This window comes from Beta vulgaris, chromosome 2, assembly GCF_026745355.1.
Source record: "Beta vulgaris subsp. vulgaris cultivar EL10 chromosome 2, EL10.2, whole genome shotgun sequence".
NCBI classification, from domain to species: Eukaryota; Viridiplantae; Streptophyta; class Magnoliopsida; order Caryophyllales; family Amaranthaceae; genus Beta; species Beta vulgaris.
Window position 1 is genome coordinate 46,275,188 of NC_079203.1, and position 19,848 is coordinate 46,295,035.

General features: G+C 33.6%; 2 protein-coding genes across 2 annotated transcripts; both read left to right on the forward strand.

The window, feature by feature from the left end:
* The first annotated feature begins 393 nt into the window (after positions 1-393).
* On the forward strand, positions 394-7,136 carry LOC104906386 (hypothetical protein). The gene is made up of 2 exons (XM_010695128.4): positions 394-665; positions 6,705-7,136. The coding sequence occupies exons 1-2, from the start codon at positions 485-487 to the stop codon at positions 6,848-6,850; spliced, it is 327 nt and encodes a 108-aa protein (XP_010693430.1). The 5' UTR covers positions 394-484; the 3' UTR covers positions 6,851-7,136.
* A 2,766-nt stretch (positions 7,137-9,902) lies between these two features.
* LOC104906385 (aspartate aminotransferase, cytoplasmic) lies at positions 9,903-15,899 on the forward strand. The gene is made up of 12 exons (XM_010695127.4): positions 9,903-10,339; positions 11,580-11,651; positions 12,026-12,087; positions 12,168-12,251; positions 13,555-13,654; positions 13,749-13,869; positions 13,961-14,124; positions 14,245-14,382; positions 14,547-14,668; positions 14,947-15,041; positions 15,186-15,306; positions 15,581-15,899. Exons 1-12 carry the CDS (start codon positions 10,148-10,150, stop codon positions 15,663-15,665), a joined length of 1,356 nt encoding a protein of 451 aa, XP_010693429.2. The 5' UTR covers positions 9,903-10,147; the 3' UTR covers positions 15,666-15,899.
* The last annotated feature ends 3,949 nt before the right edge of the window (positions 15,900-19,848 follow it).

The following is a 19,848-nucleotide window of genomic DNA, read 5'->3' on the forward strand; positions in this document are numbered from 1 at the left end:
TTTGGTGTATTAATATTTGAAGGGAAACTACATATTAGGATATACAATTGTCTTTGTTTTAAATTAAAATGACTAAACTGAATGTCACTACATATATCAAAAAATTATATTCCTTCTATCATGTCACACTAATTATAATAGAATAGATTTGGGTCCTGCTTAGCTTAAATAAGCTAAGATTTGGTTTTAAAGTAGACCAATCACATCAAATCCAACGCCATTGTTCATATTTTGGAATTTAAATTAATTAAACAGTAATCGGGAATATAATCCTTCAACTTAAAGGAATGGTCCACAACGATGCATAAATAATTAAAGCTAATTTAGGAAGTAATGCTTTAACTTTTGTGTTTCACTCCCCACTTCTATAAGAAGGACCCTTTAACTTGCTCAGATATACACTTAAGCTATCCAAGCATCAGAGATTGTTATTTATTTGCTTGTAAATAACTGTCAGTAGTTTTTTGGGGGCTGAATATCAAATATGGCTCAGCTTCAACAAGGGGAAAAAGAGGTCCAGTGTGAAGCTGACAAATTATTTGGTGTTTGGGCTCACATAATAAATCCTGCTCAAAAAATGTGCGCGGAAAAAGTTCAAAAGAGTGTGCTCAATGAGGGGGAGTGGGATAAGGTTGGTGCTCTCTTGATTGGCAATCGTGTCATCAGTAAGTTTCCATCTTACTATTCATATTCTATATTTCTAATTTTGACCCAATTATCAAAAAATTATATAAAAAAAATGGTATCAGGTAACTTGTTATAAAATAAGTCTCAAGGTACATAAAGATGATGATAGATATCTATACTAGTCAAAGTTGTGATTCGGAAGTGCAAAAGATGTTTCACTTATTTAGAAATATAAGAGAATATGTATAACTCACTACCAAGGATGTCTTGGCCTAGTGATTAAGATTAAGGTGCTTTGAACGATAGGTCATAGGTTCGAATCCCCCATTCCTTTCTTTGTACTTTGTACTGGGTTTGTGGTTCATATGGATCAAAAAAAAACCCACTTCAATAATTTATATAAAAAAAGTGTATTTTTTTTAATGTTTATTATCGTTTTTCTTCATTTTCGTTTTCAATTGCATTTTAAAAATAGTTAAAACATAAGTATGAAAATTAAAAAGAATAGATTCCACTTTTTTAGTTGTTACTTTTCAAAATTTATAGAATTATGTAATTATTCTTGTCATATTGTTAATCATCTATTTATATGATGTATATCTCCTACATTAGTTTAGCCATATAGCACGTGATAGTCCTAGATTATAGCCATGAGAGTAGCTTATATTCATGTATACTAGAATTTTTTGCCTCCGATACGTGCTTGAATATTATTTTTCAAAACAGAAACTCGATTTTCTTCGGCATAAGAGTCAAAATTTGAACATTAGGCATAAGAAGTATAATTGTTTTTAGTTACAAAATTTAATTGGTTTATTTTCTGTCACTTAAGTTTCTCACATTTTTTTTTTACTTTTCAAAGTTAATTTCTATGAACAAAATTGAAATTTTATTGAATTTATTTATAATTTCCAATATTATAATTTTTTTAGTTGATTTTTTAATTAAGTACAGTACTTCAAATTGTAAAGAAAGTGGACACTTTGATTTCAAGTCAATTTTTTCATAGGTTGTAGTTTGTAAGTGAATTTTTAAGTTTTTGTAAAGTTTCCTCATTTTAGTGATTTGCATAACGTAAATTATGCAATTTTATGATTCTAGTTGATTTGTGAGTGATTGTTATAATTATATTTTTAGTATTTTTGTTTGAAGCCGGCCCCCTTTGATTTGTAATTTAGAATGGGAAGAGGGTAACATAGTCTCTTCATTAGGGGACATCATAGCTCCCCCCTTCCCTTATACTCTCTCCGTCCTCTATTAGCTTACCCGTATTCCTTTTAAGGGTGTCCCTTATTAGTTTACCGGCCCCTTTCTTTTTTTTTTTTTTTTTGCTATTTTTGAAATGGGACCACAAATTTTTTATCACACATATATTCAACTTTAAGTATAAATAATCTTTTCTCTCTCTTTGTATGCCCCACAATAATATTTCTCCTAAAACTCTATGCAAAAGAAAGGGGTAAACTAATAGAGGACGGGGGGAGTATAATAGAGATATATTGTACTTAATACTTGAATGATATTTTAAATAAACCTTTTTACCTTGATAATTAATCGCTATTATATAATAGAAAAGATAGGTCCAAATATATGTAAAAGTTTTATTATATATAGGAAACACTATAAAAAAAGAAAATAATTTTTTTACTTGTCTAACTTCTAAATTCTTATTTCACTACAAATACGCCTCTATTTTTTATCATGGCCCATCATTAATTGTGAATGGTTCTTGAGAATAGTGATTTGTAAGTAAATTTTTGTAAATCTTTTTGTATGTATTGACATTCTAGGTTATTAGTTTTAGTTTGTATGTTAATTTTAAGTTTTAATAAAGTTTCTTGATTATTTGAATGATTTGTGTAATTTTTATAAAGTGATTTTCTCAATTGTATGAGTGATTTGTAAAGTTTCTTCTTTTAAGTGATTTATGAGTGAGTGTTCTAAATTAATTTACGGTAGTTTTCTTTGAATGGATTTTGATTTTGACATTCCTTTTGTAATTTAGAAAGGGAAGGGGGCAAAATAGGCATTTCAAAAGAGGACATCATTGCTCCCCCCTTCCCTTATATAGTAGAGATAATGTACCTTTATCAAGCAATACACATCAGGAAATTATCTTCTAATATGGTATTAGTTGCCTAAGGTTACTCTTTCCTAGTTTCCGCCTCTCACTCTAGCACTCTTTGCTCTTCTTCCTTCCTATTCTTCCTCTCTCTCACTGATCATGGCAGACAAATCCATCCAGCAACCACTGTGACCAACATCAAATAAGCCATCCCTTTAGTTCTTGATCTTGAAGGCAACAACTATAATAATTGGGCTACTCCTATTAAACTCCATGCTCGCACTACTCTCGTCTATGATCACACCTTACCCCCACTAGCAGATGCGACCAAAGAGTCTGTCGTTATGGCCAACGACCCGGCTCTCTGAAAACAGATCGATTATTGTCCTTCAACGGATTTATAGCACAATTTCGTTCGATATTCTCAATACCATCATTGACCAGGATGATGAAGACAAAGACGCTTGGAACAAATTGGCGGATTTGTTCCATGACAACAAAGCCACCCGAGTTGTACACCTTGAAGAAGAATTTACCAACACTCATCTCAGAGACTTTCCTAATGCCTCCACCTATTGCAACCGTCTCAAACTCCTTGCCGATCAATTAGCCAACGTCATCACAACAACTTCTCCTATAGGGCCCTCATTAGCCCACCCGCCCAACTTTCCTCTGCGATACCCTACACTCTCATTCGCTCCTCACCAAAACACCAGTCGCCCCACTATTTCTCCTCTCCAGCAGTCTAGGCTAGCTCATTCAAGCCCAAATTCTCAAATCCCTTCCACAACTCCACTTGCTCCTCCAATTTATCACATGGCAACCTGTAGTCAACATAGTATTACTAAGTCACAGAAAATACTTTCATTTCAGTGCACCACTTCTCTTACCTCTATTTCTCCTATGCCTAACAATCGAGTGAGTGCACTACATGACCCAAATTGGGAAATGGCCATGCATGATGAATTTGATGCTCTTATTAAAAATAAGACGCGGGATTTAGTAATACCTTGTCCACCTGGTGTTAATGTCATTCATTTTATGTGAATTTTTCGACATAAAAAGAAATCTGATGGTTCTTTTGAGAGGCATAAAGCCCGTCTTATAGGTGATGGCAGGTCTTAGAAAGCTAGAGTTAATTGTTACGAAACATTTATCCCAGTTGTTAAATCAGCTACTATCAGGATTGTTCACAACATTTCTTTATCAAAAGCTTGGCCTATTGATAGATTGGATGTTAAAAATGCGTTTTTACATTGAAATTTACATGAGACAATTTACATGCATCAACCAATGGGTTTTAAGGATGCCACTCATCCTAATCATGTTTGCTTATTGAAGAAATCACTTTATGGTCATAAACAAGCCCCACGGCTTGGTATCAATGATTTGCGAATTATGTGGCTACCATTAGTTTCTCCCATAGTAACTTTGATCACACTTTGTTTATCTACAGACAAGGCTCTAATATTGCCAAGATTTTGTTATATGTTGATGACATAATCTTGACAGCTTCTTTCGATACCCTTCAGCTATCCATCATGTCTCTTCTTAGATCGGACTTTACAAAGAAAGACTTGGGATACTTAAGCTATTTCTTTGGTGTTGTAGTTACTCGCCATGCCCATGGACTTTATCTCTCATAAACAAAATATGCAGAGAGATTCATAAACAAAATGTGCTACTCCTCTTGACACCAAAGGCAAACTCGACTCTTCTAATGGCAAATCGATCTTACGAGGACCCGGCCAAGTATCGCCACCTAGCAGGTGCCTTACAATACCTCACTTTCACTAGACCTGATATCTCTTATGATGTTCAGTAGGTATGCTTACACATGCATGATCCCAAAGATGAACACATGGATGCTCTTAAGCGTGTTTTATATTTCTCGGTGAGAATATGTTTTCTTGTTCATCTAAAAGGCAACCTACCGTATCTAAGTCCAGTGCCGAGGCTGAATATCGCAGAGTTGCCAATGTGGTCTCTGAATCTTGTTGGATTTGTAACTTATTACTCGAACTACATATCCCGGTCAATAAAGCAACCCTTGTTTACTGTAATAATGTAAGTGCGATTTATCTATCTGGTAACCCAGTCCAACATCAACGCACTAACTATATTGAAATGGTGTTAAATATTGGCCTGGGCTGCACCCATCACAAGGAGAGAGATTCCACTTCACAACACAAAGGAGGTTCCGCCTTAAAACCATATGGCAATAAGGGGACTAACCCCTTTGCATTATAAAGTAAACTCATCTCTCTTATTTAATCAATGTGGGACACTCACATGTGGTGTGCGCTATACATCATAGCTTCAACAGACATCCATTTCATTTGTGAACAGGTCAAACGTGGCAAAGTTCACGTCCTTCGTGCCCTATCCTGTTATCATATTGCATATATTTTCACTAAAGGACTTCCGCGCGTATTGTTTGATGATTTTCAAGACAGTCTCAACATCCGCCAACCTCCCGCTGCGGGGGTGTAATAGAATATATGTAATTATTCTTGTGATATTATAAATCATCTATTTATATGATGTGTATCTCCTACATTAGTTTAGCCATATATTACGTGATACCCCTAGATTAGAGCCATGACAGTAGCTTATATTCATGTATATAATGTACCTTTATCAAGCAATACAGATAAGGGAATTATCTTCTAATAAAAATAATCATTATTTTTACTTGTGACTTATTAATTTATAGAAAGGTCATATATATTCTTAACTTTTGAGAAAAGAAATACGTCTCTAATTTATTCTACGTTCCTTTCTAGTAATCGATTTTTTTATAGGAAGCAATTTTTCGCAACTCCAAGGTTTCAAATACAGAATGTGATAGAGAAAAATATATATTATTTTCACAAAAGGACTTCACAGGCAACTATTTTTGGATTTAAAATTCATTCTTAGCTAGTGTTCATCCTCCTCCTGCTATGACTGCGGGGTGTGATAGAGAATGTATTAGGATACAATTTTTCTCACTGTTTTAGGATAAATTTTGTATAAGTAGTATCCTAATATAGTTTGGCTTTTGAACTTGGTTTGGACCACTGGCGGATTATAAGAGAGGGGCGGGCAGGGGACTGGCCCCTCTTAGTTTCATAAAATTAAATGATTGAACTGTCAAGTACTACATAAAAGTGTGGTTGGCATAGTGGTGCGCGAAACAATAAGATGCTCATAGTAAATGTGGTCTCGTGTTCGATCCTAGCTCAAGGCATGCTTTAAGCCTTTCTTTTTTCTCTTTTCTATTTCTTTTTCTTTTTCCCTTTATTTTTGACTTATAATTTTCTACTTTTTGAGAAATCTTTTCTATTTGTTATAAGTATTTATTTATTTTTCCTTATATCTCTGGCTTATAATTTTCCTAATTTTGAAAAATCTTTTATTCATTGTTAGTATCTTCGTGTTTTTTTTTAAAGTTGCTAAATTAATCATAACTTTTTTCTCAAATTATTCCTAACATTCATGAACGATAGATTTACCTTTTCTTTTTGTCGTGCCTTAAGAAAAAAAATTAGATAATCGATTTAGTTACTAATAATACTAATGAATTATTCATTCAATTTCTAAGGAATCTACCCACTTGTAAACTACTCTTTCAATACCTTGAAATTTTGATCTTGGTCAAACAAATAATTGGATAAAGCTGCTTAAAAATTGAAGGGTAAGGATTTAGAACAATTACATTAGTTACAAGTTTTTTGAAACCAATCGTAACAATATATTTAAACATTGATGATGTGCTTTTGTTATTGTCTTTAATTTATTTATTCATCATTTAAATTTTACAATTAAGCTTTTAATTTGGCTATTCAACCCTGTAAAATTATTGGTCAAGATCCGCCACTAATTAGGACTATTATTTTGTAATCACTATATATTGATTAATAACAATACTTCAAAGGTAGGAAGTCATTATCTAACAAAATGTTTTATTCCTCAAAAATTCAAAGGACGATTACTCTGAAAAATAACACATACAGATCTGTCATAACAGATAACATTGGTGAATGTCCATCCATCAAAAGTAGGATGGACGACATAGATGAGAAAAACAAGTCAGAGACACATAGTTATCATGATGGATACGTCTTGGAGAGTTACTACAGGACGTTCATTGATGCAAGTAGTTTCAAAAAGTAAGGTTGCATCGTCAAATGAAGTTTAGAGTATCTAAGTACGTATGAGACAGAAGGAAGATGCTCTAAAGCAAATGTGTACGTTGAACATATATGCTTGCGGCTTGCCCTCAGTGCTACCGCTTATCTTTGAAGTGCTCGATAACTTGCCAATATGTCAAGCAGTCATGCAACTCTCTATGTTATTTTAAGTTATTGTTATTAAAAAAAATGCCATAATATATCATACGCTTGTGTAATGTTATTAATGTTTACTAATATGCCGTATAATAAATCTTTTGTCTCACAAATTTGTATATTTGTATATTACTATTTTCTTATTTGTTGATTCTGATACACAGGGGCAGGCTAATATTATCGGGGCCGTGCTCCAATTCTCATACTTGGGACTCTTGAGTCGATCATATCGAAAAAGATTACACAAATTTTTAACCAGGAATTTTGATTCGACTTTGAATCAAAAAGTAACTAAACATATCAAATACACAAAATAAAGATATATATTTTTTTAAAAAAAGTAGAGCATAAAGAGTAAAGATAGCAGTAGAAGTCCAAGACTCCAAGCTTGTTCCAAATTTGACTTAAATTAACAAATTAACCTTTAGTCTCCTATAACCGTATACAAACAACACATAAAGTTTCAGTTTTATCAACCAAAATAGAAGTAATTAATAAGAATTATTTAATTTGATATAAAATTGAAAAACATACAGATTTAGAATTACCTTTGAAGAAAATATTGTGTTGTTACTTGCTATCTTGATGTAGTTTCACAAGTTTCCATTATTCGACTATCAATTTTTCCCTCCATTTAAAAGACTGTATATTGTATTTTCGAAACATGTAAATCTCCTTGTATCAGATCTTCTGCTGAATATATAAGAGAAAGATCGGATCTTTAACGAATTCTAACGTTTTAATAATCAATTTCATGATAGAATTGAAGATTAAACTGTTAAAATTTAGTACCAAAGGAATCATCTCTTCAAATTATAAGACAGGAAGAATAAAGATGAACTCCATGAATCTGGAGAATTGGGGAAATTTAATTCATGAAGTAATGTAGGAGACATTAATGAATTGTCTCTTAAATGGTTTATTGCCTCTGAAGGAGGGAAAAAAGATAGAGTAATTATGGCTAGCTTGCTGTCAAAGATAAAAATAGGTAATTTTGTGTACGCTAGGGTTCAAACCTTGCATCTAAGCTTTAAAAAGCGCATTTTCTTACCAACTCCTCCACATCAATTTGTTGCTAATTTATTTGTAGTACAGGTTTAAGTACAAAATTTTGGAGCCCCTCCAACACCAGGGCCGGGGGGCCCTAAATGCGCGGTCGCGCAGCCCGCACCTTCCAAGAACCACCCCTGCTAATACGTCATATGATTCTAGTTGAAATTAATGTAATAGATTCTAGTACTTGCAATAACAAATTAAATTAGGTCGCGGTCTGGCACACATGGCAATATCAATCTCAATTGCTGGTGGCAATGGAAACTACAACAACAAAGTAAAACCATCTTTAGTTGTCCCTTAGAAGAAGGCCGGCACGAATCATTTCTTACGACCACCATCAGCCGCAAATGGATAATTGTTAGAACTCCTCTTAGTTCTCGCTAAATTTTATTTTGTAATTTGCGATGTGATTTTTTCGGTCGTAACAATGAGCAAGACATTAACTAGATGTTGATCATAGTGACCAGGACCTGTTTGTTTGGGAATAAATTCAGTTTACTTCAAGTCAGCTAGTTTTCTCTCACAGTTCTTTTACCTCAAAAAACAAAGCCCGATTGAGTAGTCACTCACAAGTTTTAATTGAAATTTCCTACTAATAGCATTTTCTTAAGTGATACTGAGTGGAAATTAAAAATTAACAAGAAAAATTACATATCTCGTGATGAGACCTATTACCATTATAATACAAAGGGAATTTATCAAGTATTACTAAAACACATAGAGATGTTGGTATGTATTTTATTACTATATCTAGTGTCGCCTACAATTGATGTGGTGGAGTAGTGACATCATTTCCTGCTTGTATCTCAGAGATCTAGGAATCATACTTCAAGGGACTCATTTGAATAATTCTCCTTATCCCTCCTCAAATGAGCCCCATTTCATCTTACCTTTAAAAAATATAAAGATATAGTATCACCTATAAAACCAATCGAGCCCACGAGTCCACCTACAACTCCACTATTGGTATGATATTACACTTTGGGCCTAGCCTGCACACATTTTTTTTGACTCCTTCCCAAAAGGTCTCATATTAATTTAGTTAGTGAGTTCTTATAAATTAGTAGGGCTGGCAATCACGCCAGGTCAGGTCAATTTCAGGTTAATCTGATTTATATTTCAAGTCACTTACCCCTAACCCAAACCCGACCTGATTCTAATTTTAGGTCAAAAATCATAACCTAAACTCGAGCTCTCTAATTTTGGGTTGACCCGAAATCAACACAAAATGACCTGAAATGAAATTCAACTATACACGCTAGCTAAGCTATGAAAGTTTGGGTTAGTGGCCTAAAATGAAATTTAGACAATCCAAGAAATTAAACGGGCTTAGCCCATACAAATAAGAATAAGTTTTATAAGTACTGAAAATCTGGGTTAATTTTAGGTTGACCAGACCTGAAAATAACCCGATTCCTAAATTAGGTTATTTTCAGGTTCAAAAAGTAAACTCAAACTTAACCCATTATATTTTCAGACCGGTTTGAGTCGATCCAATTTATATTTCAGCTCCAAAGTCTCAATCAAAACCATAAATTTTCCGATTAGTTTTAAATTGAATTATTGAGTTAAGTCAACTTTTACAAATCTTATAAATTAGGTAACTCTTTATCAAGTCCCAACTCCCAACAGTTATTAAAATTCATCGTCTAAAGATATGCCGCTATTTCTGTTTCACCGTGATCGTTGAGTAACTTAAGACTTGAGTACATCCGATGATCCGAAGATGAGCTGAATCTAATATTTTGATCAAACAAAACGAGGTTGTTCTTGTCTGATTTCAGATAAGGCTTTCCATAATTAATAATCCACCTCGAAGCTCGGTCCAAATCCACGTGTCACCTTCCATCAAAGTAGGTCCCATTTCCAGATCTTCGCTTCGTCCTTGCACGTAACAATTTTCTCTTCTTCTTTCCTTTACACTCCAAAAATTTCAATCACCTCTTCAACTAACTTCATCCCAATTTCATCATAAAAATCTAAAATTAAGAGAGCAGAAATTAAAAGAGAGGCTGAATTCAAGTATTCAAATAAGAGAAAAGGAATCAATTAATTGATATTAGTAATTATGGAGCATAAATTTGATATCTCGGATGTAACAAATCGAAGGTTGAGCACTTTAGCAAGGCATTTAGAGGTGTCAACAATGGAATCCTCTGTAAATGAAGGATTGTATGCATCAATAACTTCTGGGTTTGATGGGAATTCGAATTCTGTGTTTGCCCATGTTGTTAAAGCTCCTGAAGATCCTATTCTTGGGGTAAAAACTCTCTCTCCTATTTTTATTGGTATAAAATCATGCAATTTTTGAAGATTTGAAGAATTTATGTGTTTATGATTGATGGGTTGTTTTTGTTTCTTATGATTAGACTTGATTTTGATTAATTTCATTCAATTTATGGTTGCAAAGGTTTCAGCTTTATGAATTTGTTGGAGTTGGTTATTGAGATTTTTTTTTGTTTATTTGCTTGTTTTGGTTTTAAGTTTATGTGATATAAGTTGTTTGATTGAGGCAAAAAATTACCAGCTCTTTAAATTTGTATTTAGAAGCACTAGAATGAAATCTTGAGAATTCCATTTATTGTAACTGAGGTGTTTTTGGATTGAAGAATTCTTTGTAGCCCTGTTTGTTTTTGTTGGGTAAATAAATAGTGGGTAATAGATGGCATTAGTAATTGTATTGGCAAATTTGGCAAGTAAGATGAGCAGATAGAAGTATTGTATAAGCCATAAGGTAGGAGTATTTGGTAAAGGGCGTAAGTAGGAAATTTTATGGTGTCAATTATCAAACCCATTAGCAATTATAGGTGTTTAAGTGTGTATTAACAGATGAGGACATGGGTGTACTTCGTTATTAATTCGGCGTGTTATAATTTTTGGTGGATCATGTATGAAGTTCTCTCTTCACTTTAAAGTTTAAACACTAATATTTCGAATTTTGTTTATCAGCACATTGCAACCGTCTACATTTCGACCAAATTCTTGAACATAGTCTATCAACTTATCATATATACTAAAGACCAACGTGCTCCATATTACTAGATGTTGTTCAAGGTGGTTTGAAATGGGTTTATTTGCGAGGCATAAAGCATTTTTGAACAGGAATTGTTGCCAAATGTATAGCAATCTAAAAGTTATTATCGTTTTTTTGGAATCCTGCATCGGATTGTTAATTGATCTAGCTGTGATGATGAGCAGAAATATTCTTTAGTGGTAATAGATGTGTAACTTGTCAAAAGTGCACAAATCAAAAGTGCACAAATCAAACTACTGGTCGATTCCTACAGATGCTGCTTTTAATTTGTTGTTTCAGCCAAAGGAATCTTCCTTTGCTGCTTTTTATGTTCTTCATCCATCCGCCTTCTTAGATGTTACTGACTTGTCTGCAAAAATGTAGTTACTCAGTCTCGGTCTCTTATGGATACTCAGCTTAAAACAATACAATATTCTTCATTGACTGCTTGCCATTTACTTTTAGCTTTTAATATTTTTCGGAACAGGTAACTGTTGCATACAACAATGACCCAAGTCCTGTAAAGTTGAATCTAGGTGTCGGTGCTTATCGAACTGAGGTAATATGCTCTCAATATTCTTCTGTTCTCTAGATTTCTTAATTCAAGATATTTCACCATTGAAGTTATTACGCTCGGCAACTCTCATTGAGGGCTAAACATAGATCTTATATTCCACTTCTAGATCTTTCTGTAGCTTAAGTTTACTGTAGCTCCTTAAGGTAGGTTAAAGAAGCAGCAAAACTTGGTCTTTTTGCACTAAGACAATGATCTTTTAAGATTCGATCATAGTATTTTTATATAAATATATGGCTCTTATTATTTAGAGTAGCTAGCATTTTACAGATTTTTCTTGATTTATTTCAATTTAAAACTAGTGTCGTGTGATATTAGGAGATACCATGACTATTTTTCTTACTTGTGTGCTATTTTAGGAAGGTAAACCTTTGGTTTTGAATGTGGTGAGACGAGCTGAGCAGCAACTTGTTAACGATAGGCAAGTCTACAAGTGCTGTCGATATAAGTTGGGTCGTTATTGAGGAAAGAAATGGCTGATATCTGTTCAATTTTGTTCAGGTCTCGAGTTAAAGAATACCTTCCGATTACCGGGCTTGCAGAATTCAATAAATTGAGTGCTAAATTGATGTTTGGTGCAGACAGGTAATTGCCTTGAATTTCAGATATCAAGTATGCTTGTCAAGCATGACGCTATGATGCATAAACGCTGTCAAACTAATGGATTACTTGCATAATAATGCTGTTGAACCCATAATTAGGGGTGAAAGTTCGGTGTGCGGTTTGGATTAGGGCCTAATCCAATCCGATCCGAATAAAATTTGGATTTCAATTTTTCAATCCGAATCCAAACCAATTAGGGTTTAACCGATCCAATCCAATCCGAAATTTCATACTCTAGATTGGATCCGATCCGAAAATCCGATTTTTTTTAAAACTTTAATTTTTCGATGAAATAAATTAAGCACAACATCAGCCTAGTAGATTTTGGAAATGAGGAATTAAGTGCAGTTAGTGTTTTAGGGGAAGGATTGAAGTTCTATGTGTATTGGACTATGGAAGAGGTTTTTTTATAATAAAAAATCAGTTAAGCACTTAAGCCCAATCCAGATACATAATACAAGGCATATTACTATTTGGTTATATTGGATTTTTGGATCCAATTACCCTCAATCCAATCCGATCCGAAAATCCAATTTTTCAAAAATTCTCAATCCGAATCCAATCCGAACACAGTTCGAATCCGATCCGAATTACTAATTTGGATTGGATTGGATTGGATTTTGGATTTTATCCGAATAACTTTCACCCCTACCCATAATTATGGTTCTCTTCTAAGTTATGAGAACTTGTTCTTTGATTGTTGGTATTTCCATTTTAAAAATAATTGAAAGTTCAGGCGTTAGTATTTCCATTTTCCAGTTTATCTGAAAATCAGTTATTTTATTTTAGAGGCAGCTAGCTTTGCATAAAGAATCACAGATCCAGACATTTAATATATAGTACTTGAATCACATGGTATACTTGCTGTAAGTGGTCACTATTTTGTTTCCTGAAGGCATATGTGGAAAGTTATTGCCCTCATCTGAATTTGGAGATGGCTTGTTACTCAGTATCGTAAATAATTATAAAACTGGAGGCAGTGAGGCAATGAGGATGTTAATGTAGCTAATGAAAAGGATAAAAACAGAGTAAGTAGAGTTGACAAGCTAATTGCGCTTTTCATCCCATAGATGTCAAAATGACAGGAAAGTAAAAATAACAGCAATTGATGGAGCTATATCCTTTCTGATTTGGGATTGTTGTCCTTAAAACACACATCATAATGAGTAGATCCTCTGAATTTGGACCTCAGTTTTTGTTCACTTCTTTCACATCTCTTAGAGCTTTGGAACATAGCTGATGAGCCTAACAGATTTCCTACTGTTTGTCTATTACTTGGCAATAGCCCTGCTATTAAAGAGAATAGAGTCACTACCGTCCAGTGCTTATCTGGTACAGGCTCATTGAGGGTAGGAGGTGAATTTTTGGCGAGACACTATCATGAGGTGAATTCCCGTATAAGCCAAATACTATCCATTTATTTTTCATAAAATTTTAATTTGTGGATCATTTGTGATTTGTACTTTGCTTTGTTTGCAGAGGACAATATACATTCCCCAGCCAACATGGGGAAACCACCCGAAGATATTCTCACTGGCTGGCTTATCTGTCAAGACTTACCGATATTATGATCCGGCTACACGTGGACTAAATTTTCAAGGTGGAAAATCATTAATACTAGTATCTGTTTTATCCTATCCAAATGTGTACAATTTTATGAATTAAATACATTAATTTTCTATGAACACCAGGCCTCTTAGAAGATCTTGGTTCAGCTCCATCAGGGGCAGTTGTGCTGCTTCATGCGTGTGCTCACAACCCAACTGGCGTTGACCCCACAATCCAACAATGGGAAAAGATCAGGCAATTGATGAGATCTAAAAGGTTGCTACCCTTTTTTGACAGTGCTTATCAGGTACATCATTTACAAGTGGAATTGCGTATTAATAATCATAATTGGTGTTATATATATTGGGCGGTTAGGAGAAATATGGATGTTTGTTTGTTCTTCGCTTATTATGAAGAGTTTGTCCAGGGATTTGCAAGTGGAAATTTGGACACAGATGCAAAGCCTGTTAGAATGTTTGTGGCTGATGGTGGTGAATGCCTTTTGGCTCAGAGTTATGCTAAGAATATGGGCCTCTATGGGGAGCGTGTTGGTGCTTTGAGCATTGTAAGAACTCATTGTCACAGAAAGTTCACTCTTTTCTCTTCACAACTCTTTTTTCTTCACTTTCGTCTTTCTTTAGTTTCACGTAAAGCTCACACTTCCCATTTCTTGGATGCATGTACACCTTATAATTTCTCTTTCCGATTCTTTTGTCTCCAATTTAATAGGTCTGTAAGACAGCTGATGTTGCAAATAGGGTGGAAAGTCAACTTAAGTTGGTAACTAGACCCATGTTTTCAAATCCTCCCATTCATGGTGCATCCATTGTGGCTACTATTCTCCGGGACAGGTAATTGTTGATTGAAATCCTATGTTACTTGGATTCTTTCATTTTACCTCAAGTATCAGATCCTCTACTCTTTGACGGGTTATGGATACTTTGAGACTTTTTTTGTGCCAAAATTGTGGAAAATATTTGCAAGATAGACGAGTCATACACTTAGACACGTAACCGTGGTCGACATGTGTACCTGAGTCCGAGTAACATAGCTAAAAAGTAATGAGATGCTGGTTCTTCCTATCAAATTAATCTTCTATTCATGACTGGAACTTTTCTACTTTTTAAAGGAATATGTATGACGAATGGACGGTTGAGTTGAAGGCAATGGCTGAACGAATAATTAGCATGAGGCAGAAACTCTTTGATGCTTTGCAAACTCGAGGTCAACTTTCTCTTATGCTTGCATATTCTTGCTTCATGTGGCTGGTCCTTTTTCCATCCTAATGCTTCGAATCTGGGATGACATTTGCAGTGGCATAATTAAAGTTCCTCTCTTCTTGGCTCCCCTTCCCCGCGTTGTAAACAGGTACACCAGGTGACTGGAGTCATATAATCAAGCAAATTGGGATGTTCACTTTCACCGGATTAAACAAGGAGCAAGTTGCTTTCATGACTAAAGAGTACCACATTTATATGACATCTGATGGGTAAGTAGTAATATCCTTGCTATCTCAGTTATGCATTACTACTTAGGGTATGTTCTCTTCACCTTAAAAAGATCAAGTTTTTGGGAAAATGAGTTTGTATAGTTTAGAGAAGCTCAAGTAAATTACAAAATAAGTTTCAATAAGTTCAGATAGGTTCCAATAAGTGATGTCCAAACCATCTTCTTGTAGGATGTAGCAGTTGAACTAACAACTAATAATATTATGTTCTTTATGAAACATAGCATATGTATAACCTCAATCTTTACTTTTGCAGGAGGATTAGCATGGCAGGTCTAAGCTCCAAGACTATACCTCATCTTGCAGATGCTATGCACGCGGCTGTAACACGCACTTTGTGAGGTCATAACGTCTCTGTTCATCAGGTGTTGGCTTGGTGCTTCCAATCCAGTGCTGATATTAAAATTTATCAGTGCAGGAAGGCTAGAAGTTGAGAATATACATACATTACACAACTAACTACAATACTTCTATCTTTTGTGTCATTTTCCTAATCACCTTCTTCCTCTTCCCTCCTGCTGACTTGAATCTGTATGCTTTTCTGTTATTAGCTTTTATCTTCATAATAAATGTAAGCTCCTCTAAGATATGTAGAATATGGTGGCGGTTTGAAGTATGGGGACTTATTGTCCCGAGTTACTACACTTTAAATCAAGAAATAAATAAACACCCTCGAAACGCCGAATCCAAATCCTCAAATATAACTGTTAAATTATCTCAAGATCCATCACAATTGCAAAACAAACAATACGTAAGCTCTTCTCATATAATCAAACTAGTATTCTTTCAATTTTTATGCACGTGCGTGCATTGATTGCTTTGGTATATTTTTAAATTTCATCTAAGTATAATTTCATCAATCAATAATTGAAAACCTCCCAATAAGATTAAAAAATAATCGATCAAAAGAGTGGGGAAACCAATGAAAAATTGAAGGTATTACGAAAAATATCAGTGAATAATCCACGCTAGATCTAGAGATTAAAAAATACCTTGCAATTGCGAGTTGCTGACAATCAATGTCAAATTTAAATGGATAGTAAACAGAAAGACAAAAAGGCAAAAGGCAAAAACTAATAATACTTTGTTTCTTTAATTTTTACACTCTGATTATTAATAAATTTCACTTTGACCATCAGTTGTGATTATACGTGAATCAAAATATACCTGTTCTCCCCTGTTTATTTTCAGTTCAGTTCAGTTTAATAAAACAGATCCGTAGTATCTTGTTAAATGCATCTTAATATATATTTTATTAAGAGAACGTATTTTGTCAGACGCGTCTGACCATAATATATGGTCAGACCGCTTCATGCAATTTTCAGTTGACACATTACTTCATTCATTTAGCTCTATTTTTGTTTCGTTTAGCTCTATTCTGGTTTCATTTAGCTCTATTTGTTTCGTTTAGCTTTATTCTAGTTTCATTTAGCTCTATTTTTGTTTCAGTTAGTTTTAATTTTATTTCAGTTGGTTTTTATATATTTTTAACTGAAACTCAAATACATGTAAATGAAACTCAAAGAGAAACTAACTGAAACTTAAATACATCTAAATGAAACTAAAACTTATATACATCTACCTTCCTCGTGAAAACCCGCAATCCAGACCCCTCGAATTCTCTCTCGCATGTGCTCCTGCCTCGCCGACGTTCCCTTAAGCTCGCCGGTGTCCCAATCTTGCCGGAGCTTCTCTTTGCAACCAGTGTTCCTCCATTTTTGTGTGGTGCGTGGTAGGTGATGCTCGCAAGCCACCACGCTGTTGTTGTTGGTTCGTCGCTGCTGTTGTTGATGTTCTTGTCGTCTCTTTCGTCGGAGCTTCCCTCTCCTCCGCTCTTGTTGTTGTTGGTTGTCGTTGTTGTTGTTGATGGTCCGACCGAAAGTTTCGGTCAGACCGTCTGATACAATACTTTCACTTTTATTAATATGTACTTTTTATAATTTTTACAAATGCAACACTAGAGATACTCCTTACTCAAAATTTTGCATCGACATGCCTGAAGAGTGTAAGTGTAAGAAATAAAAGAAAATGAAGGAAGTACTTCATTCACCGTTGATTTAAAGGCAGCAGAAGTGGCAAAAACGTCATATCCTTATTGCTTTGCTATCATTAGGAAACTCTTTACTTTTAAAACAGTATGATTAACAGTATAAAAACTCTGATCTATTTGTTTAAAGACATGTATTAAAACAGAAGCTGATTAAATCAATATGTTTATTCCGAATATGATAAGAGAGGTCCAATGATAGTGGAGTACTAACTCTCATCCTACTTGAAATGTCATGTACATTTATATATCCTCCTCTTGAACCTTCTTCTAAATTTAGAGATGGTATGACATCGATTCGTCCAATTAGTGAATTTGTGTTACTCGAGGCATCCATTCTATTGGTGGTTCTGAAGTAGAGGGACTTATTTTTCCAAAATCCGACTATGAATGTTCGTGATGTCCAAATACTATAGAACCAATATGAAGGTCCAACAAGTTGATAGATCATTTGGCTTTATAATAATACTTCTCATTACTTTGAGTTTGGGAGTAGGGATTCCCTTATATCCCCTACTATTAAGCGTTAATATGTGTAGGTAGGCTGGCTGACCTGTGATAGGTGTTGGTCCAATAAGGTCCTTCTACTTACTAAGGGGTTTTTTAATTTCCCCCCCCCCCCAAAAAAAAAAAAAAAAAACAGCAGTACTATGTAAACACAAACATAAATACATCATTAAGGGTAAAAAGAATAGAGAATTATAATATGTGAGCATAAAATAAATGGACTAAATATGGATTAACAGATAATAATGGTTCTAAATGGCATGATCCCCTATTATGTTGGATGCTTGGATAAATACTTAGGGTGCGTTCTTTTCAACTTATTGGCCCTGAACTTATCTGAACTGAATTTATTGGAACTTATTAAAACTGATTCAACTTATTGACCTGATTGGAACTTATTGACCCGATTAAAACTTATTATACCCTATTGGCCCTGATTGAAACTTATTAGACTTTATTGGATGTGATTGAAATTTATTAGACCTTATTGGACCTGATTGAAACTTATTTGACCTTATTAAACAAAAAAAATTGACAATTAATAACATAAATATTACCCCTAACGTACATACGACCCCTCAAAATTTATTATGAAGTAATAATTAGTAAAATTCGTCATTTAAAAAAATTATTATTATTAATTATCTCTTATGATAATTAATTAAATAAAAAAAATTTACTATTTATATATTTGCTTATATATAACTTTCACCACTAATATATCCAATAGTCTTGTTTTGATTTTATAAAGCACTAGTAGAAAATTAAAAGTTGATTAACATTTATTGCTAACAAGTTAAAATTGGCACATATGAAAAATTCTCACCCCACTTTCATTTACTTGAAGGTAGTAGAATGCATTAACTCCTTATCTCTCACTCTACTTTCATCTCTCACTTGTTACTTGTACCCAATTATATATTATGCATTATTATAAAGGAGGGAGAAAATAAAAAGATACTCCGATGAAAAAATATACTCCGGCGATGATAATGAAGCAATCAATTGATAACAGTTATATCTTTCATTGTTATTAGTAACAAAAACATGTTATCTCTAGTTATTTAAAGACGAATTGCAAAATATTGTAATTATAATGATTATTATTGTTAACCTTAATTATTTGACCATGATTATAATATTATTTAATAATAATATAATCAGCTAATAGTAATATGAATAATTAAATAATAGACAATAATACAAGTATAATACCATACATTGTGGTACTTTAATAAAAAATTCGATCTAATAATAACATAATCAGCTAATAGTAATATGAATAATAAAATGATAGACAATAATACAAATATTTAATAAAATAATAGACACTAATACAAGTATAATACTATATAATTATTGTGGTACTTTAATTAAAATTGTAATAATAACATAATCAACTAATAGTGATATGAAATTATGAATAATAAAATAATGGATAATAATACAAATGTTTATTGAACATTGACTATTTGGACCTTATTGGACCTGATTAGACCTGATTGAAACTTATTAGACCTGATTGGAACTTATTGCACCTGATTGGAACTTATTGGACCTTATTAGACCTGATTGGAACTTATTGCCCTAATTGGACCTTATTGCAATTTATCTGAACTTATTGGACCTGAAACTTAATTTTTAAGTTGAGGATAACGCACCTTTACTGACAACAAGAAACATGAGTCGATTCATCTCAATTTACATTTCATTATCTTAAGTAAATTATTTTTATCAGAAATTTATATTTAGAAAATGTTGAATATCGCGCAAATTGTACAATGTGACAACTAATAACCTCTTAAAAGTAGGACGTTCGGGTATTGTTGAATTCAATAGTCACTTTTCCATAAAATTCACTGTTCCTAAGCACATGTATTTTCGTGGATTTCATATATCTAGGTAAGATTATCTTTTCGTTGGCTAATTTTAGATGATTTTATTTCTGTTACTAGGGGTAAAAATTATTT